This window comes from Notamacropus eugenii, chromosome 5 (genome assembly GCF_028372415.1).
Source record: "Notamacropus eugenii isolate mMacEug1 chromosome 5, mMacEug1.pri_v2, whole genome shotgun sequence".
Classification (NCBI taxonomy): Eukaryota; Metazoa; Chordata; class Mammalia; order Diprotodontia; family Macropodidae; genus Notamacropus; species Notamacropus eugenii.
The window spans coordinates 342,388,220-342,413,466 of record NC_092876.1 but is presented as its reverse complement, the minus strand read 5'-3'; the positions used below and the strand labels follow the sequence as shown (position 1 = coordinate 342,413,466).

Here is a 25,247-nt window from a genome sequence, read left to right as displayed (position 1 = left end):
ATCAAGAGTTTGGATGAGTCATTCTCTGGAAAGTTCCCTGAAAGTTCTAAAAATTCTAAGATTCTATGATTTTAGGAATGTTTTCAGAGATCTATCCCAAGCATAAAGTTTGAAAGATTGATAGAAGTATAAAATATAGATTCCTGCTCCTGTGACTTGTCCTATATATTTAGGCAGGGGAAGGAAAGGTTCCCGTCCTGAAAGTTGGAAGGACGAAGGCATAGAAACTCCAAGTCCTGCAACTGTATTTGCATGTAACTCACATGTCCATTTTATTTAACTGCGTTGAAGTCTTTGTACCCTTTTACCCAGTCATAGGACTCAGAGCTAAGCTAACATTCCCTTAGTTCAGGTTTGATGTTGTGATGAAGTGAGGCACTTACATTGGACATTAATACAAGGAGCTTTGCTGTGTGCTAACACAGCTAGGGTCAGGGAAGTGCAGGTCCAGTCACACTGATCTTTCTGGCCTCTGGCCTCTCAGTTTGCTTCTTAATACTACAGGTTCTGCTCTCTATCATTCTTTCTCCTTAGTGCCCCACCTTATGTCAAGTTGGTTAAGTCTGCCTTATAAAACCTCCACATGAAGCTTGCTTTAATAGACTCCAGAGTATTAGAAAGAGAAAGAAAAAATGAGGGGAGGAATTGTATAATAGTAAAAATTTTTATCAGAGAAGATATAGAACTGACAAAAAATGCAACTTGTTTAACTTAGTTAATACCTAAGTACTGTGCAATGTAAAATGATTGTCTATGAAATTTCATTCCTAAATTAAAGAATGCACAATATAATTGTAATGGGATGGAACAAATCTTGCCAACACCACTCCCTTTTTATATAGAAAAGCAGGTTTGTATCTCAACCTTGCCGCTTAATTAGCTCATAGCTTGACTTGGAGGGGTGGAAGAGGTAAAAAATACCAGAAGGTGGTATTTGAGCTGTCAGAAGGAAACCAGAGAAGCTAGGAGGCAGAGGTGAGAAGGAATAGGCTCCAGGCCTGCGGAGCAGCCAGGGAAAGGCACTGAGTCAGGAGATGGAGGCTTGTGCTTAAGGAGCAAAGAGGCCAGTGAAGTTGGAGAAGTATAAAGAGAGGCATTGCCTTTTCTTTGTGCTTTTTTTCTTCCTTATTATATGGGTTGGATTTTTGTGTTAGGGAGGGGAAAGCAATTTTTTAAAAACCAGAGAAAGGTCATTAGGAGAAAAGGAAACTGAATTCAGTTCATACCATGTATGCAAAGGGAATTCCAGTTTGCTGTTTTGTACTGGAGAGAAGTGCTGTAAGGTCTAATTTCTGAAAATTGGAAGCCAAGAGGGTTTAAAGGCCAAACTGGGCTGCTGTCCAAGGGAAAGTTTAGTGATTCTTACTGGTAACTGGCTGGGAAAGCATTTACAAACTAAAGGGTAAAAACAAGAGCTTGAGTTTCAGGGAAATGAAAGAGAAAGTATTCAAGGCTGGAGAGGAGAAGGGAGGTATCAGATTATTTCCCTCTGGTGTTGGATGACCCCTGGGGTCCCAACCACTCCACATACCCCAAGAAGTTGGTGAAGTGGCAGTGCTACTTCCAGAGCCCTTGGAGATCAGAAAGAAGCAAGTGTGTGCTCACACCACAGATGTGATGCTCTGAGATTTTTCTCCTCTTTTACTGTAAGGAAGGGAGTTGAGGAAAGTTAGTACTGGACTGGAGTCCAGGCTGAAGTGATATGAAGGATAGATAAAGTGATGAATGAGCTTATCAGATGCCACAATTGAAGAGGACCCCTTAGACATCATCTAGTCTAACTTCTCCTATTTTACAGATAGAGAAACTGAGATCAGAAGAAAGTCAGACAGACATTAAGAATTGTTAAGTACTTACTTTGTTCTAGGCACTGTGGTTAGTTCAGGGTAAATAAAGACAAAAACATGGTCCTGGCCCTCCAGAGCTCATCTTCTTATAGGGGAGAAAACATACAAACAACTATGTTCTTAGAAGATATATTTAGAGTAGATAGAAGGTACTCTCAGATGGAAGGGAAAAATAAAGGGAACAACAGGGTGTAGAAGGGGCAGGAGAAACCTCCTGCAGAAGGTGGTGTTTGAGCTGAGTCTAGAAGGGAGCAAGGAGTTGAAAGTGAGGAGGAAGAACATTCCATTTACGGGCAACAGCCAATACAAAGTCACAATAACCACAGAATAGAGAGATGGCATGACATGCTTGAAAAACAGAAAGCATAGGGTTGTAAAGAAGAGTGATTTGTCCGTGTAAATTAAGTGGCAGAGCCAAGATTTAAACCCCAGTCCAACTGGAGTCAAGAGCCCTGGATTATATTCGTTGTTATGACCACTGAAACATTAGGCAAATGACTTAAACTCTCTACAGCTCAATCTCATGTACAAAATAAAAGGGATGGACCAGGTTTCTGTTTCTATGTAGTCTTCACCCAGCTCTACTCCATATCCACTTCTCCATCTTTTCAGACTATCCACATGCCTACAATGCACTCCTCACCACTCATGGCTCCCTTTTCAATTTCTTAACATTATTATCTTCATTTTATAAATTGGAAAGCAAGTATTTATTTTTCTGTTCTTTTTTTCTTCTACTGCTGCTTTGTTTTTTTCTATGGATGAAAGGGAGAATTTCTGAAGAATTTTGGGCAGAAGCCAAGATGGCGGAGTAGAAAGACACACATATGCTAGCTCCAAACCCACAGCCCATAAAACACCTGTAAAGAAGAACCCCCAACAAATTCTGGAGCAGCAGAAGCCACAGAACAACAGAGTGGAGGAGATTTCTGTTCCAGAGAGACCTGAAAAACCAACACGAAAGGTATGTTGGGTCCCGGACCCAGAGCAGAGCCCAGCCCTGCCTTGGCCATGTGGCACCAAGGGGAGCAGATCCGAGCAGGCTTCAGGGACAGAATCTCCAGTAGCAGCACAGGTCCCTCCACTCACAGATGCCAAAGGTCAGTGAGAGGGTCTTTTTGACTTGCAGGGAGGGGACCGGGTGTCCCCATGACTCAGGCCCCCTCGGGAGGCAGCAGCTGAGGCAGCAGCAGACAGGGACTCCCAAAGCAGGAAGGAGCTCAAATCCATTGTTGAAGTTCTCTGCATAAATCCCCTGAGGGAACTGAGCCCCATGTGGTGGCCCTGCCCCCACCTGACCACCTGAACTTTATCTCACACTGAGTAACAGCCCCACCCTTGCTGAAAGCCCTGAGGCTGGGAAGCAGCATTTGAATCTCAGACCCCAAGTGCTAGCTGGGCGGAACAGGAGGTGAGATGGGTGTATAGAGGAAACTCAGAAGTCAAGTAATTGGCTGGAAAAATGCCCAGAAAAGGGAAAAAAAAATAAGACCATAGAAGGTTACTTTCTTGGTGAATAGATATCTCCTCCCATCCTTTCAGATGAGGAAGAGCAATGCTTACCATCAGGGAAAGACACAGAAGTCAAGGCTTCTGTATCCCAAACATCCAAAATAAATATTCAGTGGGCTCAGGCCATGGAAGAGCTCAAAAGAGATCTTAATACAATTCTATTTCACTATGACAATAACCAGGTCAGGTAGTGAGAGTTGGCCCAAATTTTAATAGCATTAATATAAACATCACTAGCCCAGAGAATTTATATTTTTAGGTTGGCAAATTCAAATAACAACTGAAAAACTAAAAAATATGGAACCTAAATTTTGTATTTGGTATATGTAATTACCTAATCTTATTACAGCTACCTGTTAAAGCCAATTTAAAAAATCTTGCACTTTAGCTATTTTCCTTAGGCTGCTCATCCCTCTCCTTAGTTCCTGTCTTAGGAGGATGAGATTTTGCTAGGACACTATTAACAAAACCTTTTTTTTTTTTTTTGTAAGATGATGATTCCAAATATACAACTGAATTCATTTAAAAGTTGACAGAATAATTTCAAATGTAGCAAAAAGTTCTGGAACAGAATGTATAAACACATTGAACAGTTGACTTCAAGATAGTGTAGATCAAATAAGTTATTTATAATAAAAACATGTTTGTCTTTCAAGACATGCTCAACATCTAGATGGTAATAATAAATGCGAATAAAATTGGCTTTTCCCATTTAAGTAACACTAGCTATTCTAATGTTCTTTTCTTTAAACCAAAACTAAAGATGTTTCTGTTTAACTTAATAATTAATAGAACAAAAATTTGGTGCCATAAACTGTTCCTGGTTTTGAAAATTCTGGCTCAGCTTCTTAGTCCCAGACTCAGCTAGGTGTGTGTTGGATAGAGCACTGGGTCTAGAGTCAGGAAGACCTGAATTCCCATCCAATCTCAGACATGAGCTGTTTCACCCTAAGCAACACACTTAACCTCTATTTCCTTCTGTTTCCTCAACTGCAAAATGGGATATTAACAGCACCTACCTCGAAAGGGTTTTCAGGATCAAATGAGGTGTATTAGTTTAACACTTAGCACAGTGAACTGACTCATGGTGAGTGCAACAGAAATGTTTATACCTTTCCCAGTGGGACCTTCTGTGAATCATAACTTCTGAGTCTCATTTCCCTCCTTTTAAAAATTAGAGCATTGAACTAGCTAATGTCTGAGGTCTTTTCCAGGTCTAAATCTATGATCCTGAGAGACTAAAGCTCTGGGGCTGAAAGGTGCTCCTGGCTGGCCTTGTAAAGCTCTGCCTGAATTCAAAATCAGAGTCTATCAATAAACACGAGCTGTCTTTTTTTAAAAAGGAGACACGAGTTGGTGCTTTTCATGGCTTCAAGTTTTCTGGAATTTTGACAGCTTTATACATGAATTCCTTTCCCCAAACAAGACCCTGAAAGCAGAGCTGACCCCATTTTCCAAGCGCTCTCTCATCAGCCTAAAGGAAATGATCAGAGATGTGTTGGTACGGGAGGGGTCGAGGCGGGGAGCCGGGAGAAGGTGATTCTTGGAAGATCCCGGTTGGTCTTTCTTTCCTCCCGCCCGAGGACCCCAGCACAGCCTTTGCTTATCTGAAGTAGCATCTTCTGCAACAAGCAGAAACACGGATGTTATGTCTGGAAATAAAAAAGGAGTTTTGAGAAAATGAAACTGAAAGTTTGAAAACTATCTGGGGTGGAGTGGTGGGGTGAGAGAAGTTGGTCTAAAGAGCAAGGAGAGAGTGCTGACTGCACCCCCGCTTCTGCCCTCTCTGCTCCCCAGTTACTCCCTCCAGAGCCCAGCGAACAAACGTCGCAGCCCCGGCTCCCAGCTTACACCTGCCTTGATGGCCGCTGAAGGCACAGCCTCCGACCCGCCGTACCGGGTCCTGGTCCTGGTGCCCAAGCTCTGTTCTGGAATAGAGAGGAAACTGCAAAAGTATTTCCAAAGCCCGAAGAAGTCCGGGGGAGGCGAGTGTACGATCACAGCCGGTCCCACCGAAGGCACTTTCTGGGTAGAGTTTTTGGCAAGAGAAGGTGAGCAGAAAGGGGCTGGGGGAGCCTCTGGACAGAGACTGGAGTGGGAGTAAAGGCTGCATGGAGACAGGGTGAACTGGGAGAGGGCAACAAAGTGGAGGGCAGCCTGGGCTAGGAGAAGGGGCACTGGGAAACAGGGCTTGGGTTAAGAATAATAAAGCTTGCATTTATATAAAGCCTGCTATGTGCCAGCCACCCTGCTAAGGTCTTTAAAAATATCTCATTTAATCCTCTAAACAACTCTGGGAGGTAGGTGCTACTATTATGTCCATGTTAGAGTTGAGAAAACTGAGTCAGAAGCTAACTGGCTTGTCCATGTTCACATAGCTAGTAAATATCTGAGGTCACATGGGGAATCAGTTCTTCCTGATTCTGGCGGCAGCACTACCTAGAGGTCCCTAAGGGTGGGATAAATTTCTACCCCTTTAAAAGCCTCTTCTGAAGGTTTGCTTCATTTCACTGGGGTTGAATGTGGGCTCTCTCTCACCATTATTCAGGAATTTAGGATTACCCAGGAAGGTAAGGAATCCATCCTCTTTGTGCCAACTTTCATCATAGTTGGGTGGTTTCACCTCCTTCTTGTTGTTAGAAAACCAGAAATCTCCCCACAATGCCATCCTTTGACCTACAAACTCTTTCTGGGAGGAATGTGACTGAACTACCCCAGTGGAAAAGAGAACTGCCAATTGAGGGGGACCTAAGCTGTTTCTTGGGGGAGGGGAGGGTGGGAAAAGGCAACCAAGATTATGTCTGGATCATTTGGGGTTTTACTATCCATTGTATTCCCCAAACCTTGATTGAGTGGGCTGGACCTTGGATTTTCTCAGGATTGAGTTACTACCTCTTGTCACTCATAGAGGCCATTATCTGGGGTTCAAGATCAATGAACCTCCAGGTATGAATAATAATGAGGTAGAAGAGAAGAAAAGAGTTAAACCTTCAATTACCTCTACTTTAAGATTCTGAGCAACAGTGTCAGAGTACAGAAGAAACAAAAACAGACAATGAGAGCAAATATAAAGCTAAGAAATATTATAGAACATTGTTGGTCTATGATAGTGTAGATGATAAGCTTTCTTTTAAAGAAAGCAAAGTCATCCACTGGATAAGTCAGGATGCTGAAAAAACAGGACACCTGAAGGGTGAAGTTAATGGTGAAAAGGGAGTATGTCCAGATAACTTTGCTGAGAGAGGAAGAGACAGAGAGAGACAGAGAGAGAGAGATAGAGACAGAGACAGAGACAGAGAGACAGAAACAGTCTTTGCTGCTTTGTCCTCTGTACTACAGTGCCCTCTAGCAGTCCAAGGTAATTATGATTGCTAAATCTAACCTTCCTATAGTAGCCGTTTTAAGTTTCCCGAAGAGTTGTCCTATGTCAGAAGAAATAAAGAGAATAACCAGAAGCTATCATCCATGGTAATGTTAACAAAACTGAGAAGGCAAAAGAAATAGAGGAATATCTTCAAAAATATAAAATGTTCAAACTAACACAATATCAAATACAGATCTGACACTAAAAATGAGTTGGGCTCCATTATTATTCCCATTTTACTGACAAGGGAACTGAAAGTGAACAGTTAAGTCTTTTGCTGAGGATTATACAGTAAGTATCTGAGGAAGGTATTAAACTCAGGTCTTTCTGACTCCCAAAACCAGCAACCTATCCGCTTTACTCTCTCTTTGATTCTAGTAGTATTCAACAAATATTTGTTTAAGTATTAGGGTACCAACAAAAAGCAGTAGTATACAATGACAAGCCATTTTCATATGACTCCATCTGGCAAAGATTTAAGCATTTCAAAATCCCACCCAGGTGCTCTTTTGTTTTGTTTTGCTTTTTCTTCTTTTTAATCAACAGACCTCTCTTGTAGCCCCCATCAGTCCTTGGGATCCAGAGGCTATCTTCCTGATGCACTAGAATTCCACCCCCATGACTTCTTCCTTGTCTTAGATGGAAAACATCGTGTGTGTGTGTGTGTGTGTGTGTGTATGTGTGTGTGTGTGTGCGCGTATGTGTGTGTGTGTGTGTGTGTGTGTGTGTGTGTGAGAGAGAGAGAGAGAGAGAGAAAGCCCTTTTTATAGATCAGGAAGAACTTTAATCACAGGCAACTCCCTCTAAGCAGAATTTTTGTCTTCAACAATTGCACCTTCCAAGGCATAGCTATTGCTAGTCCCAGAATTAGCTTCCGGAAGGACTTGGATCCCTGTTCTCCCCATAAATGCTTACTCTTCGTTGAGGTGACAACAAATACTTCTTTTCCCCATAATCCAGAGAAAAGGTGAAATTTTTCAGGAAGAACAATGTAAAATAAAAAAAAAGAATAGAAAAGCTGATTTAACAGATTTCTTTTCCCAAGGTAGCAAAAAAATTAGTCACAAAATGCCACAAAAAACCAGGAAAGAAAGGAGGAAGGAAGGAAGGAGGAAAGGACAAAAGGAAAGAAGGATGGAAGGAAGGAAAGAAGGAAGGGAGAGAAAGAAAACAAGAGAAAACAGAAAGAAGGAAATCAGAGAAAGAGAAAAGAGAGGAAAAGAAGACACAATATTTCTTCTTAGAATTCTATCTTCTTATCCTTTCCAGTTCTCCAGTTTCCTTCTTCTTCTTGTATTTGAGTCTCCCATTACCCTTTCTTCTTCTAGCTTTTGTCTCTCTGTTCTTGTCATCCTCCTCTCCCTGTTTCTCCTTTCTGGGCCTCAGTTTTCTCATCCATAAAATCCAGGATCTGGATGAGTCAATCTCTGGAAAGTTCCTTGAAAGTTCTAAAAATTCTAAGATTCTGTGTTTTTAGGAATGTTTTCAAAGACCTATCCCAAGCATAAAGTTTGAAAGATTGATTGAAGTATAAAAATATAGGTTCCTGCTCCTGTGACTTGTGCTATATATTTAGGCAGGGGAAGGAAAGGTTCCTGTCCTGAAAGCTGGAAGGCAGGAAGGAATGGAAATTCCAAGTCCTGCAATTGTATTTGCATATAACTCACATGATCATTTTATTCCCCTGGGTTGAAGTCTTTGGGGCCTTTTTTCCTGATCAAAGGAGTCAGAATTAAGCTAACATTCCCATAGTTCAGGTTTGATATTGGGTTGAAATGAGGCACTTGTATTGAACATATATTAACAAAGGAGGTTTGCTGTGTGCTAACACAGCTAGGGTCAGGGAAATGCAGGTCAAGTCACACTGATCCTTCTGGCCTCTGGCCTCTCAGCTTGTTTCTTAATACTGCAGGTTGTGCTCCCTTACTTCCCTACCCTATGTCAGTTTGGACAAGTCTGCCTTACAAAACCTCATGAGGCTTGGTTTAACATACTCCAGAATATTGAAAAGAGAACAAGGATATGTAAAAGAAAAATCAAGTGGATGAATTGCATAATAATTAAAATTTATTTTAGAGAAGATCTAGAACTGACAAAAATTACAATTCAAATTTGATTGACATAGTACCTGAGTATCCTATAACTCAAAATGATTGACTGCGAAGCTTCATTCCTAAATTAAAGAGCAGGCAATATAAATGTAATGGAGGGGAGGAATCAAATCTTGCCACCACTACTCCTTTTTTATATAAAAAAGCATGTTTAAATTTCAGCTTTGGCACTTAACTATCTCATAGAGTGGTTGACTTGGAGGGGTGGAAGAGGCAGAGAAGACTCCAGCAGAAGGTAGTATTTGAGCTGAGTCTGGAAGGAAACCAGAGAAGTTAGGAGGCAGAGGTGGGAAGGGAGAGTACTTCAGGCCTGGTGAATAGCCAGGGGAAGTCAGGAGATGGAGGACTGTGCTTAAGGAACAAAAAGGCCAGTAAAGCTAGACTAGTAAAAGGACAGGAGTAAAGTCTAAGAAGAGGGGAAAGGTGGGAAGGGATCAGGTTGTGAAGGTCTGTAAAAGCCTAACAGCATTTTATATTTGTCCTGAAGGTGACAGAGAACCATGGGAGCTTATAATAGGGGAGAGTGACATGATTATCTGAGTTTTAGGGAGATCATTTTGACAGCTGTGTGGAGATTGAACTTGGATCAAATGAGGAGGGTTTTTAAGGGAAGGAAGAGACATGATCATAGTAGGAGGTATGAGTGGGTCTTATGACTTGATTTATGCATCGGTTTATCTTACTGAACTGACTTTTTTTTCCCCTCATGCCTTTTTTATCCTTGTCATATAGATTGGCTTTCTGAGTTAGGGAGCAGAAAGCAATTTTTAAAAAGCTGGCCAGAGAGAGGTCTTTAGGAGAAAACGAAACTGAATTCAACTCATATGTGGTATGCAAGGGGAATTCGAGTTTGTTGTTTTGCACAGATGAGAAGTGCTATAAAGTCTAATTTCTGACAGTTGGAAGCCAAGAGGGTTTGAAAGGCAAAGCTGTGGCTGCTGACCAAGGGGAAGCTACCAGTGACTGACTAGTGCAGTCAGTCACAGGGAAGTTGTTTACAGCCATAGGGCAAAAATATAAGAGCTAGGGAGGGACTTTTCCAGGAAAACGAAAGGGAAAGTTTTCAAAACCTGGCAATTAGGTTTAGGGCTAGAGAGGAAGAGGGAGGAATCAGATTATTTCCCTCTGGTGCTGGATAGGCCCTGGGGTCTCAACGCCCCCCCCCCCTTACCCCAAGAAGTTGTTAAAGAAGTTGTAGTGCTACTTCCAAAGCCCCTGGAGATCAGGATAGGGCGAGTGTGTGCTCACATCACAGATGTGATGCTCTGAGATGTTTCTCTTCCAGGGAGTTGAGGAAGGGCAGTACTGGGAAGGGGCTAGAGTCCAGGCTGAAGTGAGGTGAGGGGTGGAGAAAGAGGAATAAGCTTATCAGATGTCACAATTGAAAAAGACTCCTTAGTCCATTTTACAGACAGAGAAACTGAGGCCAGAAGAAAGTCAGGCAGTCAGTACTGTTAAGTACTTGCTGTGTTCTAGGTACTGTGCTAAGTACAGGGTAAACAAAAAAAAGGCAAATACATGGTCCCTGCTCTTCAGAGCTCATCTTTTAGGGGAGAAAACATGCTAACAACTGTTCTTACAAGATATATTCAGAGTAGATTGGAGTCAATCTCACATGAAAGGGACGAAAGAAAAGGAAGACAGGGTAGAAAGGGGACAAGAAAGCCTCCTGCAGAAGATGGTGTCTGAGCTGAGTCTAGAAGGGAACCAGGAGGTGGAGGTGAGGAAGAACATTCTATTTATGGGTGACAGTCAGTACAAAGTCACAGCAGCCACAGAGTAGAGAGAAACAGAAGTCATAATCATAGTGTTATAGAGGGGATTTTTCCATGTAAATTAAATGACAGAGCAAAAATTTGAACCCAATTGCAGTCAGGATTAGGTTAGATTCACTCCTGTTCCCCTTACAACCACTGTGACATTCGGCACATTACTTAAACTCTCTGCAACTCAGTCTCAACTGTAAAATAAAGGTGACCAGGTGGCTGTCTAAGCGCCCCCCCCCCTTTTAAATCAGTTGACAACTTACAACTCTAAATCTATGAACCACATGTCCCTAATGCCCTTAAAGTTAGCCCTACCACTTAGAGAAATTTTGTCTTTGGGTTGGGCAATTGCAGGTGTGGCCCAGGCACAGTATCAACAGTTAGGTGACTATTGAATACTGGAGGGGGATTTCTATACTTGCTTCAACATTTACTCCTGACTGGGGGAGGGATTGAATGGGGAAACATTCCTTTTGTTTTGATCTAGGAGGAGAATCTGTCAAAATCACAGACACTTATTAAGGTTAGATTGACAGTCTGGGAAATAAATCATTAGAAGCATCTGGCAACAATATTAACTACTGATCTTTATAATGGACTCACACCTGCTGAAATTAATTATAATACAAAGCAAAACCAATTTTTTAAGCAGAGTCAAAGGAGTTTGGGGCAACATATGGCTAGAGATTATCTGGGTTCAAATCCTGCCCTTGACTGTCACCTCCACATCCTAGCAGGGATCTCCGGCCTCAATCTTTCAGTGCCTCTGAGCACCATTCTAAGCCACTCTAAGCAACTGCTGATTGCTTTTGAAGTAGGAGTGCCTTTGAGGGGGAGAATTCTTCACCAGTGTAATCTCAGGTCAGGACTAAAAAAGAAAAATGGTCCAGAGTCCAATTTAAAAGACTTTGGGAGCGAGGGATTTTGCTCCTGGCTCAGGGGAGGAGTTTGATGGAGAGGTTTTCTTGAAAAGGTGAGATCAGAGCTGGGTCTTGAAGGAATAAAAATGTTAATTCATAGATATAGATGGAAGGTGAGTGAGGAGGCTGAGAATTATATCTATATATATATATACGCATATATATGTACATATACATGTATACGTACACATATATAGCACATCTCTTCCCCCTTTTCCATTTCACCTATCCTTTATCAAAGTGGGGCACTTAGAGGCAAAACTGAGATAAGGGGCTCAGGGATTGGGTTCCTCCTTCTTTATGGGATAAAATATAAGTGACTTAGGTTGGCATTCAAGGTCTTATTCTTTTTTACTTTTCCAGGCATATTTCATACACTCCTTTTTACTCAGGGCAGCGAGGTAGTGAAACTGCATAGTATAATACCATCTCCCTTACAAGGTTGTTAAGAACAACTGAGATAACTCATGAAATGCTTTAAACATTTCCTCTTTTTACTTAGTAGTTATGTTCTTTCCCAAGTTATTTTCTGTTCTGCCTTCTCTTCTTCCATGTCCTTCCCAAGAGCCTTTATGTTCCTAGAATTAAGAAAAAGCAGTTCTCCTTCCCGACTTCCATATGTATCTATTCACTGATATCCTTTTAGGCTCTATTCAGGCAACCTTGACATCATTCAATTCCCAAGCCTCCACCTGAGGCATCTGGTAGTGCAGAGGATAGAGTTCAGGTCAAATCTGGCCTCTGATATTCACTAGCCATGTGACCCTGGGCAATTCACTTATCCTCTGTCTGCCTCATTTCTTCAGTAGCAAAATGAGGATTATAATAGCACCTACTTGGCAGAGATATTGTGAAGATTAAATGAGATGATACTTGTAAAATAACAACAGCTCTTGGCACAGTGCCTAGCACTGGGTTGATACAGATAGATGTAGTATCTACTATATGCTAGGCACTGTGCCAAGTGCTGGAAGTGATCTTTCACTCTTGAATCAATCAGTATCCTACTTTATCTGCTACCTTGTATCTATTTGGGCACATGTTTCACTGTCTTAGAATGTAAGTTTCTTGAGGTCAGGGAGTCTCTCTTATTCACCTTTCTACCTAGAGTATCTAACTCAGTATTTTGTCCTTGCTTAGCTGAATTTCTGTTTCTATGTAGCCTTCACCCAGCTCTACTCCACATCCATTTCCCCATCTTTGCCAACTATCCACTTGCCTAGAATGCACTCTGTACTCATTTCTGCCTCTTTAGTTCCTTAGCATTCTTATCTTCATTTTATAAATAGGGAAACAAGTACTTATTTTCTGTTCTCCTGTTTTTCTTTTACTTCTGCTTTGTATGTTTTTGTATGAATGAAAGAAGAACTTTTGAGAGGTTTTGAAGGGAAGAATGATATTAAGTTTTTGTATTAAGAACTTTTTTTGGCAATGATGAGAAAGATGAATTTCAGAAAAATTTATAATTAAAATGAGGTAATGACAACCTAAATTAGGATAGTGGCAATAGAATGGAGAGAAAGGGATATTTAGAAATTTGATAGCGATTGAATATAGAAGGGAAAGGTCACAGATACATTTGCACTTTTCATCCTGGAAGCCTGGTTATGGCTTCTAAGAAAGCGGGATAGACTTCTAGGAAAATTCTATCTCAGATACTTAATGACAGTGTACCTATGGGCAAGTCACTGAGCTTCTGTCTGCTTCAGTTTCCCAAAGCCATGGGAGTGGATATAATAACCAAAGGAGAGGAGTTGTGTGTGTCTTTTGGGAGGAGATAGTCATGAACAGAGCCTTGGAGGCTATCCAAACTTAAGAGCTTAGATAAGGAAAAGAAATGCCTGGAAGAGACAAGGCAGGGGCAGCTAAAGAAACAGCAAGCGAACCAGGGAGAAACTGTTATAGAAGCAGAGGGGGAAGAGAATATTAAGAAGGATATCAGCTGTCAATTAGTCAATAAATGAGCTTTTATTAAAAAGTGCTTACAACGTTCCAGACACTGTTCTAGGTGCTGGAGAGAATAGACAAAGTGCTGCAAAATGGTCTTGGAAGAAGTCAAAGAAGAAAGGCTACTATTCTTGGCAATGAGAAATCATAGCCAAAAAAGGAAAATGATAAATGTTGGAGAAGATGTGGGAAAACTGGGACACTAATGCATTGTTGGTAAGAGTTTTGAATTGATCCAATCATTCTGGAGAGCAATTTGTAACTATGCCCAAAGGACAATCAAACTATGCATAACCTTTGATCCAGTAATACCACTACTAGGTCTGTATCCCAAAGATATCATAGTAAAGGGACAAGAAGCTATGTGTACAAAAATAGTTATAGCAGCTCTTTTAGTGGTGGCAAAGAAATGGAAATGGAGGGAATGTCAATTAGTTGGGGAATTGTTGAACAAGTTGTTGTATATGAAGGGAATGGAAAACTCTTGTGATATAAGAAATGATGAGCAAGTAGATTTCAGAAAAACCTGGAAAGACTTACATGAACTGATGTTGAGTGAAGTGAGTATTGTATAAAATAACAGCAACATTGTGTGGCAATAAACTAAGACAGACTTAGCTCTTCTCAGCAATACAATGATCCAAGACAATTCCAAAAGACTCATGATAGAAAATGTAATCAATATCTAGAGAAAGAACTATCAAGTCTGAATATAGATTGAAGCATACTATTTTAATTTTTTTCATGGTTTTTCCCTTTTGCTCTGTTTCTACTTTCACAACATGACTAATAATAATATGTTTAATATGATTGCATATGTATAAGCTATATCAGATTGCTTGTCATCTTAGATAGGGTGAGGGGAAGGGACAAAGGGAGAAAAATTAGGAACTCCAAATCTCATAAAATGAATGTTGAAAACTATCATTACATGCAATTGGAAAAAAATAAAATACTGGTTTAAAAAAAAGTCATGGCATCCTCAAAGAGAACAAATTTAGTACAGTGGTGGGTAGGAAGCAATACTGAAAAGTGAGTGTGTAAGGAAAAAAAAGATAGCCTCATGCTAAAAGTTAAACAGTTAAAAAGAGAGACATAGGATAGTCATTAGAATAGATAACAGAATCAAGGTAAAGGTTTTCTTTTTGTTTATTTGTTTCAGAATAGAGCAAAACAGCATATTTATTGGCAGAGGAAAACAAGTCAACATAGAGGGAGTAAGTGAAGATGAAAGATAAAGTGAAAATGTTGAATGGAACAAGGCTGAAAGGAGATTGGAGGGATCAAGAAGTCCAAATTATAGTATGAGATCAAAGGTGAAGAGAGGAAAGAGTGGGAGAATTAATAGAAGTTTCAAGGTGGAGCTTAGGAATGATGATGATTTTGGAAGCAGTGGGAATCAAGATAGAACTGAGGTTTGGTTTCAGAAGGGAGAAGGCTAGACATAGCTTTTATGAGAAGCATGCTGGGAAGCTAGTAAGAAAGGGGAGAAATGATTTGGCCTACAGTTGTGAGGGTCTAATTGTTGTTAAGTACAATATATTTATAGTAGATTCATTTAGCAACTCTTTTTAATTAAAATATTATGCTACTAACATATATTAAAGCTAACATTTCCATGTATACCTAGAACAAAAAAAAGATTGTGCATGAAATTTCAAATTTCTGTTATTTAGAGCATATTTAACATATAACTTTCAAAGATATTCTGCTTATCTGTGATTCATTCTGGATTTACTTCAATGATTCTCTTTTATTTCTTTTTAATTTTTTTAGCTTCCAACTTCCTCCACCAAACTGAAAAAAAAAAGAAGAAACAAAACCTTTGTAAGAGATATACATGTCCAAGCAAAAAGAATTCCTGTATTTCTCTTGTCTGAAAAATACACTTTTTCAAATTGTAACTTGAGATTGTCATCTTTGTCAGGAGGTGGCCCTCTGGAATCATGATTGCCATTGCATTGATCAATATTCTTAACTTTTTCCATTGTTTGTCCTGATAATATTGTAAATATTGTACAAATTATTCTTCTGATTCTACTTATGTCACTCTGTGTCAGTGTATATGTCTTCCCAGTTTTCTCTGAAACTATTTTATCATTTCTATTTCTTGATGTCTCATGGAGCCATCATCTCCCACTTGTCCAATTCTAATTTTTAAGACATTATTTTGTTCATGAGTTTTTGTACCTCTTTTTCCATTTGGCCAATTGCATCTCTTAAAGTGATATTCTTCTTCATTATGTTTTGTGTCTCTTTTACCAAGATATTATTTATCTTTTCATGCTTTTCCTCCATTGTTCTCATTTCTTTTCTCAGTTTTTCCGACCACTCATTTTATTTATGTTTAAGCTTTTTCAAGAATTCTTGTTTGGAAAAGGGAATGAGGGTAGAGAGAGGTGTGATAGAAGGGAGGACATATTGAGGAAGGGGTAATAAGAATTCAAGTCATTATGGGGTGGGGGGAGGGGAGAGATGGGAGAAAATTTAGAACTCAAAATTTTGTGGAAATGAATATTGAAAACTAAAAATAAATAAATAAACATATAAAAAGAATTCTTGTTTGGCTTGGATACAATTCACACTTTTCTTTGAGGCTTTGCTTGTAGATGTTTTCACAGTATTGTCTTCTTCTGAGTTTCTGTCTTGATCTTCCCTGTCACCATAGTATATTTTTATGGTGGTTTTTTGTTGTTGTTGTTGTTTGTTCTTTTTTTCCAGCATATTTTTGGACATTGAATTTTATGCTACAGTTGGGCTCTGTTCCCAGGGTGGAGGGGGCAGGGCACTATTCCTAGCTTCAGGCTTTTTTACATTACTGTTTTTAAAACTCATGTTGGAGGTTTTGGTGCTTCCAAAGTCATGTCATCCAGGAAGAGATGTATTCACTGTTTCCTTTCACCAGGACAATACAGTTCCTCAGTATCCTTGCTTCCTTGAAACACTAAGTGCTCTTCTCCTCCTTGCAACTATTACTGAGAATGGGGTATAGGCAGTGGAGTTCCAAACAGTGCCCTATCTTGTACCTAATACTATGACAGAGGTCCTCTGTATAGTCTTTTTTTTGTGAATAGTGCCCTGATTCTCCAACTCTCTCCAGCTTGAGAACTCCTAAAGCTGTTGGTGCTATTGCCACGTAGACTCTAAGCCAGCCTCCACCCCAGTGTCACAGACCTCTTCTTACCTCCTAAGTTGTTTTGGTCTAGAAAAATGTCTCACACCGACTCTACCACTACATCATCAATTTGACTACCACTATCAAATTTGATTTGAGGTATTATTTTAAAGTTGTTTGGAGCAAAATGTTGGGAGACTTTAATTTCTTCCTCTACTCCACCATCTTGGCTCTTCTCCCTGAAAGTCTCACTTGATTCCCTTTCATCATTTATGAGAGCACAATATGTGTGTGTGTGTGTGTGTGTGTATGTATATAATTTGTTCAGCCTTTCCCCCAATTGATGTATATGCCAATAGTTTCCAATTCTTTGTCACAAAACGTTGTTATAAATACTTTTTTGTACTTAAGAGTCCTTTTCTTCTTTCTTTGATATCTTTGTGGTATAGGTTTAATTGTATTATTTGGTCAAAGGGTGTGCACAGTTTAGTGACTTTGGAGGCATAATTTATATTGCTTTCCAGAATGACTGATATAATTCACAGTACCACCAATAGTAAGTCAATATGCCTGTTTTCTCACATCACCTCCAATATCTGTCATTTTTTCTTTTTGTCAACTTTGCTGACCTTATGGGTACATAATAGAACCTTGTTATTTTAACTTGAATTCTTGTATTAATATAGTTTTTTAAAACATATTTGTTGATAACTTTAATTTCTTCCTTTTAAAACTCTTTCTTCCTATGCTTGAATCATATATTTATTGGGATATTGCTCTTGTTCTTATTAAGTTGAATTAGTTCATTATATACCTTTCATATGAGACCTTTAGCAAAGAAACTTTTCTGAAAATATTTTTCCCAGTTAGTTATTTTCTTTCTAATTTTATGTTGATTTTGATATTGTTTGTATAAAGCCTATTAAATTCTAGGTTATAGAAATTATCCGTTTTATCTTTTAAGTGTGATAAAAATGATATCTTGTTCTGATCCCTTGGACAACCCCCCACACTTCTTGTCAGTATATTAAGTAAGTTTGTAAGTAGCCAGGAAGTGAGGAAGTAATATTGACAAAGGAGAACCTAGAAGTCATGTTCAAGTCATCCCAAAGGTCAAAGGAGCATTATTTGTGAATTGTGTCATATTAACCAAAAATCACAACCTGGTAATATGTGCTGAGTCAGGGGAAGCCACCTATGCTTTGATGTCAGGGCCTTTTGGTCCTATGATATGTAGATCTCAGAAAAGTTCCAGATATCCCCAGTAAGACCAGCAGAACATCAAATGTTATTAATAACTTTGGGATGACATATATGATAACTAAATTTTTGCTGTCAACTTTGAGATGATCTGGATATGTTAGTGAAATAACCCTATAATGGGTTGATAAGTTAGTTTACTTCCCTCCACAAAAATCCTATAAAAATGAGACCTTAAATCCTTACACCTCCAAATACCCTTCCATCTCCATCTGAGTCCATGATGCCTAGTGTTTTCAACTCTAATCCATGGTTTGTATTTTTGTAATAATTAATTTATTTGTTTTCAGTTTTCTACAATCACTTTCGTAAGTCTTAGATTTTCTCCCCCTCTTTCCCTCTCTCTCCCCAAGATGGCATGCAATCTTATATGAGTTCTACACATACACTCTTATTAAATACATTTTCGCATTAGTCATGTCACATAGGAGAATTAAAATGAATGGGAGAAACCATGAGAAAAACCAAAACAGAAGAAAACATAGCACAAGAAAAAATAGTCTGCTTCATTCCATGGAATTGGAATGCAGAATGAAGCAAACTATTTTCTCTTGTGTTATATTTTGCTAATCCATGATTAAATGAATGATAGTCTCTGCCTCTTCCATTTCCCATCTCCTTGCCCACCACTTCCTGTCTTCTTTCACCCTATGATCCCTTATCCCCACGCCATCTGCCTCTATACCCCATTCCACTGCTTGTCTCTGTGCTTTCTGTGCCTCTTTTACTTATATCCTATGTGCCTTATTAAAGTGTGTTTGCAGCCTCATTTCTTTCTGCCATCTTGGTTTTTCCCAATGAGTACCCAAAGAACTGGGCATGCCTGCCCCATTTCAAAATTTCATAAATTAATAAGCAATTCAATAAACATCATTATCCCCCTTTTGGCTGTTAATTCCTCCCCTATCTATAATTGAGAAAGATCTTTTTCTTTTTCTTATAGATATGTATCCATTTAAAGCATATCTCTTTTTATGGTATGAGAGACTGAATCTATATCTAATTTCAAACAGACTTTTTTCCCACTTTTCCAAGCAGTTTTTGTCTGATATCGAGTCCTTATCATAGGAGTTAGGATCTTTATAAACCTTATTATTTTCTATTTTCATTTACTTCTCTGTGTTCTATACATAACCTATTTCACAGATAAGCTTCTCTACCAAATAGTTTTGATGATTACTATTAGTTTAAGATCTAGTATCTTCCCACTTTTTGCAATTTTTTCACTTTAGACTCTTAACATTTTGTTCCTCCAGATGAATTTTACTATTTTTTCTTTTCCTACAAGGAAATAAATTAAAGCTTGCTGGGTTTGGCACTGAATAAGTATGGCACTGAAAAAGTAGCGTAGGTAATATGTTTTCATACAATTTACCGTTCCTTTTTTTTTAAAACATTGCTTCTATTTCCAGTTTTATCTATCTCCCCCCCAGAAAGCTGTCTTTATAACAAAGAACTTTTCAAAGGGAAGAAATAACAAGAAGAATTAAAGAAAAACTTAACGAAACTGATAAACATGTCCAAAAATTTTACAATATATGAAATGGTCCATATTCATGGAACCTGCACACCTTCTTCCCCACCCTATACTGTTGGAAAGGAATGGATAAGAGCTGTCCTCTCATATCTCTTCTTTGGGGCCAACATGAAACTTTGAAACTCAGTTATGTAGAATTACTCTTTCTTCTTGAGAATATAATAAATTCAGCATGCAACTTTCACATCTCTTCTGTTTGTCGGATTCCTTCTGTTTGCTACATTCCTTTTCATAATTTTTATGGTGGTAGTTCTTTCCACTTTATATTCTATTAGTCATCTTGTATCTATTTTTTCTTGGCTCTGCTTACTTCACTTTGCCTCAGTTCACAATTGTCCCATGCTTCCCTGTATTTTTCATATTTGTCATTTCTTATAGCATAGTAATATTCCAGTAATTCATATACTACAGTTTGTTTACTCATTCCCCAACAGGCATCTATTTTATTTTTAGTTCTTTACTGCCACATAAAGTGCCGCTCTAAATATTTTGGTGTATATGGAGACTTACTTTTTTATCAGTGACTTGACTGGAGATGGTGTTCGTGGAATCAGGAAGACCTGAGTTTAAACTCAGACTCAGATGTTATTAAGTGTGTGACTTTGGCCAGTCACTTAATCTCTGCTTGCCTCTGTTTCCTCATTTGTAAAATGGGTGTGATAATAGCACCTAATTCCCAGGGTTGCTATAAGGATCAAATTAGAATTATAAAGTGCTTAGCACAATTTCTGGCATATAGTAAGTGCTACATATATGTTAATTATAATCATTATTACTAATTGAGTATGTACCTAACTGTGGAATCCCTGGGTTAAAAAGTATGGATATTTTAGTATGTTATTTCCTTTGTAATAATGGCCAAGTTTAGTGTTGAGAAGAGTTTAGAAAATGCACTTCCTTTTTGTACAGAGGACAATGTTTATAAAATATTGCAGAATTAACGAAACACAGTTTGTTGATTTTATCAAACTACTTTTTTGCCCCCTCTGTTTTTTATTCATGGTAACAAGGCATGTTTCATTGAATAATAGAAGGGGAAATGGTATTTGGAGATAAAACTTATAGTGAAGGAAAAGCTATCAATAACAATAGGATTTACAGCCATTAAAACCTTTTCCCCCTTTTTTCCCCTTTTTAAAGATTACCACATCATAATCTTGGTTTCACCCATCTTTTTCAGTGAGGCAACGAGTCCTGGAGAGAGAAAGTCATGAGATAGAATTGCCAGGAGAAGAAAAGTTGAAGCTTGCTCTCAGATTGCATACAGCAAAAGATGTGGATGAAGGCAATGAAAAGATCCCAACAAAAGTAAATACATCTTATGTACGATCAAAAAGAAAGTGGGACATTTTTTCAGGCATTTTGGCACAGATTCATTACCTGGAAGCAGGAGAAAGATGTGAAAGAGAGAAGTGTTAACAAAAAATGTCCAAGTGCTTATAGGGGTTGAGAAGCTGTGTGTGTTTGTCCTTCATTGCCAAAGAAGACCATGCCATTAGAGAAATGATGACATGACTTGCATGTGACTTTGTTTTGAGTGAGGGAGGGCTGTGCGGGTCACCAGCCTCACTTCTCCTCCAGAGCCATCTGAATCCAGTGACCAGATATTCACCAGGATGACGGGAGATGACCCAGGATGAGGCAAATTGGGGTTAAGTGACTTGCCCAAGGTCACATAGCTAGTGAGTGTCAGGTGTCTGAGGTGAGATTTGAACTCAGGTCCTCCTGACTCCTGCACTGGTGCTTTATCCACTGCACCACCTAGCTGCCTGAGAGCTTGAGAAGCTAGAATAAGGTGGTAGAGGGAATAGAAAACTAAGCCCAGCACGTTCCTTGGTCTTTCTCAGCCTCCGAGAATCCCTGTCTTCCTCCAAGTCGTAGCTCACGTGCCACCTCATAGACAAGACTTTTCCTGAGTCCCACCTTCCTCCTCCCAGGTGTTAGTTGTCCTTATCTCTTAAAATCTGTATTATTTAGTATCCATTTTGTAGTTACTTATTCCTCTTTTTTCCTCCAAGTAAAATATCAGTTTGATGATAGGAACATTTTCTTCTTTATATGCCAACTACCTAAATACCTTAAACAAAACGGTGCCTAATACTTGCTTGTTGAACAGAAGGAGCACTAACTGGGATAAATATATTTAGAGGAAAGAAAAAAGGAATAAATATTATAATTTTCAAACGTAGAACATGTATGGAGAACTGCCTATGGGGAATTCAGCTGAATTCAGCTCAATTCAATTTTTAAAATGATATTTCTATTTTTCAATTAACAAGCATTTATTTTTCTCTTCCCTCTCTTCCCCATTAAAAAAGGAAAACAAGACCCTTGTAAAAATTCATAAGTAAACAAAATAAATTCCCATAAGAATCACGGTGACTGTGTTAAAAAAAAAGTACAGCATAGTCGATAAGACCTGAATTTAAATCCAGCCTTGCTAGCTAGGCAAGATCTTTGAATTTTTGACTTCAATATTCCTGAGACTTTTCCTTTTAGGTTTTCTTCAAGGAAATTATTGGTGGTTATTACCTATCTTTATTTAGATTTCTGGTTCTATAGATTTGGGCAGTTTTCATGTAAATGAATTTTCTTGGAAAAATTATGTCCATACATTTTATTTTTATTATCATTTGGAGAGTCCAAAGATTCTTAAATTATTTCTCCTTGATCTGTTTTCTAGTTGCGTTTTTTAATTGGGCATCATAACTTTTCTATTTTTCAGTATTGTGGTTTTCTTCTAATCCAGCTGTCCCATGTCAATATTGCCTTCTGTTTCATCTATTCTAGGTTCCATTATAATAAGAGCTGACATTTATTTAGCACTTACTATATGCCAGGCACTGTGCTAAAATACTTTATAATAATTGTCTCATTTAATCCTCACAACAACCCTGGGAGGTCCGGGAAATTATTACCCCCATTTCACACATGAGAAAACTGATGTAAACTGAGGTATAGTTAGTCAGCCAGCTAGAAAGTGTCTGAGGTCGGATCTGAACTCAGGTCTTCCTAATTCCAAATCCAGCCCTCTATCCACTGTGCCATCAAATGTTATTTGGAGAAGACTTATGACTTTATCTTCCTGTTCATTCTTTCAGAGATTTAAAAACTTTTCTGTTAGGTATTTATGTAGTTAGTCCTTATGGAAAATTCATTTTTTCCTTTGAATCTCAATGGTTGTTTTAAAGTCACTCTCTCCCTCTTTTTGGGAGGAAATACTTATATTTGAAATTATTTTTATACTGGTCATACTTTATATTTGAGTTACTCATCTTGCCAGCTCTAATTCCTGAATTAGAGCTTAATGCCAGCTCCACCCCATTGTTGGGTTTTTGGGTGATGTGGTCTATTCTGCTTGGTCTTCCTCTAGGTCACCTTGGGTTTTATATTAACCTCCACTTCCTGAAGGCTGACCCTTTCCCCAATCCCTCCTTGGATCTTTGAGATGCAGAGCCTTAAATATTTAGGACCATTTCTGGCACTTCAGATCAGCCCATTCCAGGGTTTTCTTGGGAAACCCCTTACTCTTGCTGCCTCTGGTCTCAAAACTTTGTTGGCTGTGGGTGCCTTGAGCTTGTCTCTGGAGATCACTTTTCTTATTGCCTTTGAGTATTGGGTGAAGTAACATGTAGCTCTGGTGAGGAAGAAGTCATTTAATATAGTTTTTATTGGATTTTTTAAAAAAATCATTTTTCAGTCTCTAGAGAACTTCAGGGTTTTGCAGAAATACCTTAATGTGGGAACTAGGTAGTGTAACTATTTCAATGAGTCATCTTGGCGGGAAGCCTCACCTAGAGTATGAGAGACCATGTCCTGCCCACATCTCTCTTGTACTTCTCCATCTAGTCCTTACTCCTGTTTCCTTCACTTGGACTAGTAGAATCTATGTCCTTCCCTTCCCTTCTGATAACTTTCCAAAGAATTATCATCAGTTTTTCAAACTCTCTCTTCGAATATGACCCACAGAAGTGAACACAGAACTTTAAGGTGTAAGCTGATCAGTGAATAGGTACAGTAGGATTTATGTCTTATTTGCATTATAAATTTGTTGATCTTAAGCATCTACAGAATTGAGTATATTTATTTATTTCATGCAGGTATTCTAGGCTGATCCCAGCCATGTCTTCTAAGTGGAAAGGAATTCTCCTTAATGCTTGTTTTTTTGTTTGGTTTTTAGGAGTCCAAGATCAAAGCGAGACCCCAAGAAGAAGGTAACAGTTAAGCCTGAATTAGTCTGATGTACAAACAAGTAAATTGATTTCTTCTCATTAAATGTCAGCAATGTTTTACCTGATTTTGAATAGTCTTGTACATGAATGACTTAGGGTTGCAAGGCAAGAGTGGTAAGAACAAGTAAATGAATCCGAATGTGTTCATTTCAATGCAATTTGCTAGTTCATTATTCCACATTAAACCATGCTTCCTCTCAACTATGTTTCTCTTTCTTTCCCTGAGATCTGGTTGTTCTTGTTTTTTTCCCTTTTTGGCAGTTAGCTATGGCTCATGGATGAAGTCCAGTTGTTACTCTGGTTTTTTATTTCATTTTCTTCCCTAGTGGGCATAAGGGAAAACTCTATGGATTGGAAATTGAAAATTTAACCTAAAGTAAACATTTATCTGAGGAATTGTTGGATGTTCTGGACAAGCTTATTGCTCTTTTTAGTTACAGAGAACATCTGTTTTCAACTGATTTGCTCAAAATATTAGAAAGTGATATAAGAAGAGGCATGCATTATAACCTCTCACTCTGGCAAGACTGTTTATGATCCCCATCATGGATGTTTTTGTGTCTTTAAAACTAGATGTATCAGAAGACCAGGACACAATGCTCCCACTGGACAGAAGATTGGAAGAGATAGAAGATGTGTCCAAAGGCTCTAAAAATGTTCCCTCTTTGGTTGCACTTAAAAATCTCCAAGATCTGGAGAATGAGTATCTCCTAGTTTTGCTGGTGGAGAACATTAGTCATCTGTCAAAAGCCAAAGGAGATTTTGAAATAGAAATCATACCAGAAGCAGAAACTGCCGTTGTAACCTTTCTGAAACACATTGGTAAGACTAAGTAAAAATTAGAAAATATTCATCTGCAAGTAGTCCCTGTGTCATGCCTTGAAATTCTCATTAGCAAAAAAGTGGGCCATTGTTGAATGCCCTTTCTGGAAGAAAAGACTTAGCTTGTTGGGTAGTGATAGTGGATAAAATGCAGGATTTCGACATAGGAATACCTGAGTTAATATCCTATCTTAGATACTATCTTTATGACCCTGCGGGCATCACTTAATGTTTTTGAGACTTAGTTTCTTCATTTGTAAAATGTGAATGTTGAACTTGGTGACCTTTAAGTTCTGTCCTGACTCTGTATCAACTGCCCTAAGAAATGTTATTGCATTTATCAGCATGATAGGAAGGTACATCGTTTTGACTCTAAAGTTCTGGTATGTTTTAATAGGAAATGGGACATTACCATCATGAGCTCTAGGTGTACGTATTTAATCATAGTAGCTGATATTTATGCAACATCTGAAGATCTTAAAAGTACTTTATTTGCATTTGAACCTCACACTGAGGGAAATTCTACACTTATTTTTATTCCCATTTTACAGATGAGGAAAGTAAGGTTTTCAAAGAGACTGAAGTAAATTGGCCAGGGTCAAACAGCTAGTGTCGAAGGATATATTTGAACTTAGATCTTGAATCTAACATTCTGTTTACTTTATGACATTATAAGTGTAAAGAAGAGTTCTGTGTAAAGTGCAATGAAGGTGAAAGAAACCACTTTTAGAAGCATGAAAAGCTTTATTGGGGAAGTGACTCCTGAGTCCAGAATCTGAGCATCCCATTCATTGCATTACTAGTTGAAGGAAGA

The 25,247-nt window shown here is 38.6% G+C and overlaps 1 protein-coding gene across 6 annotated transcripts in view; it reads left to right on the top strand.

Annotated features, from left to right (window-relative positions):
• The first annotated feature begins 12 nt into the window (after positions 1–12).
• The window catches only part of LOC140506526 (protein mono-ADP-ribosyltransferase PARP14-like), an 83,924-nt gene continuing 58,689 nt past the window's right edge, over positions 13–25,247 (top strand). For 2 of the 6 annotated variants that reach the window (XR_011967962.1, XM_072613803.1), the window contains exons 1-4: positions 4,090–5,410; positions 20,560–20,687; positions 23,560–23,593; positions 24,185–24,433. Coding sequence is in view for 5 of the 6 variants with exons in the window: in XM_072613803.1 (XP_072469904.1) it covers positions 5,221–5,410; positions 20,560–20,687; positions 23,560–23,593; positions 24,185–24,433 (601 nt within the window). In the remaining variant the exon portion in view is untranslated. Of the gene's footprint in view, positions 2,812–4,089; positions 5,411–13,610; positions 13,684–20,559; positions 20,688–23,559; positions 23,594–24,184; positions 24,434–25,247 lie in introns of those variants that run through there. The other 4 variants (XM_072613799.1, XM_072613798.1, XM_072613800.1 and 1 more) reach the window with 4 other exon arrangements.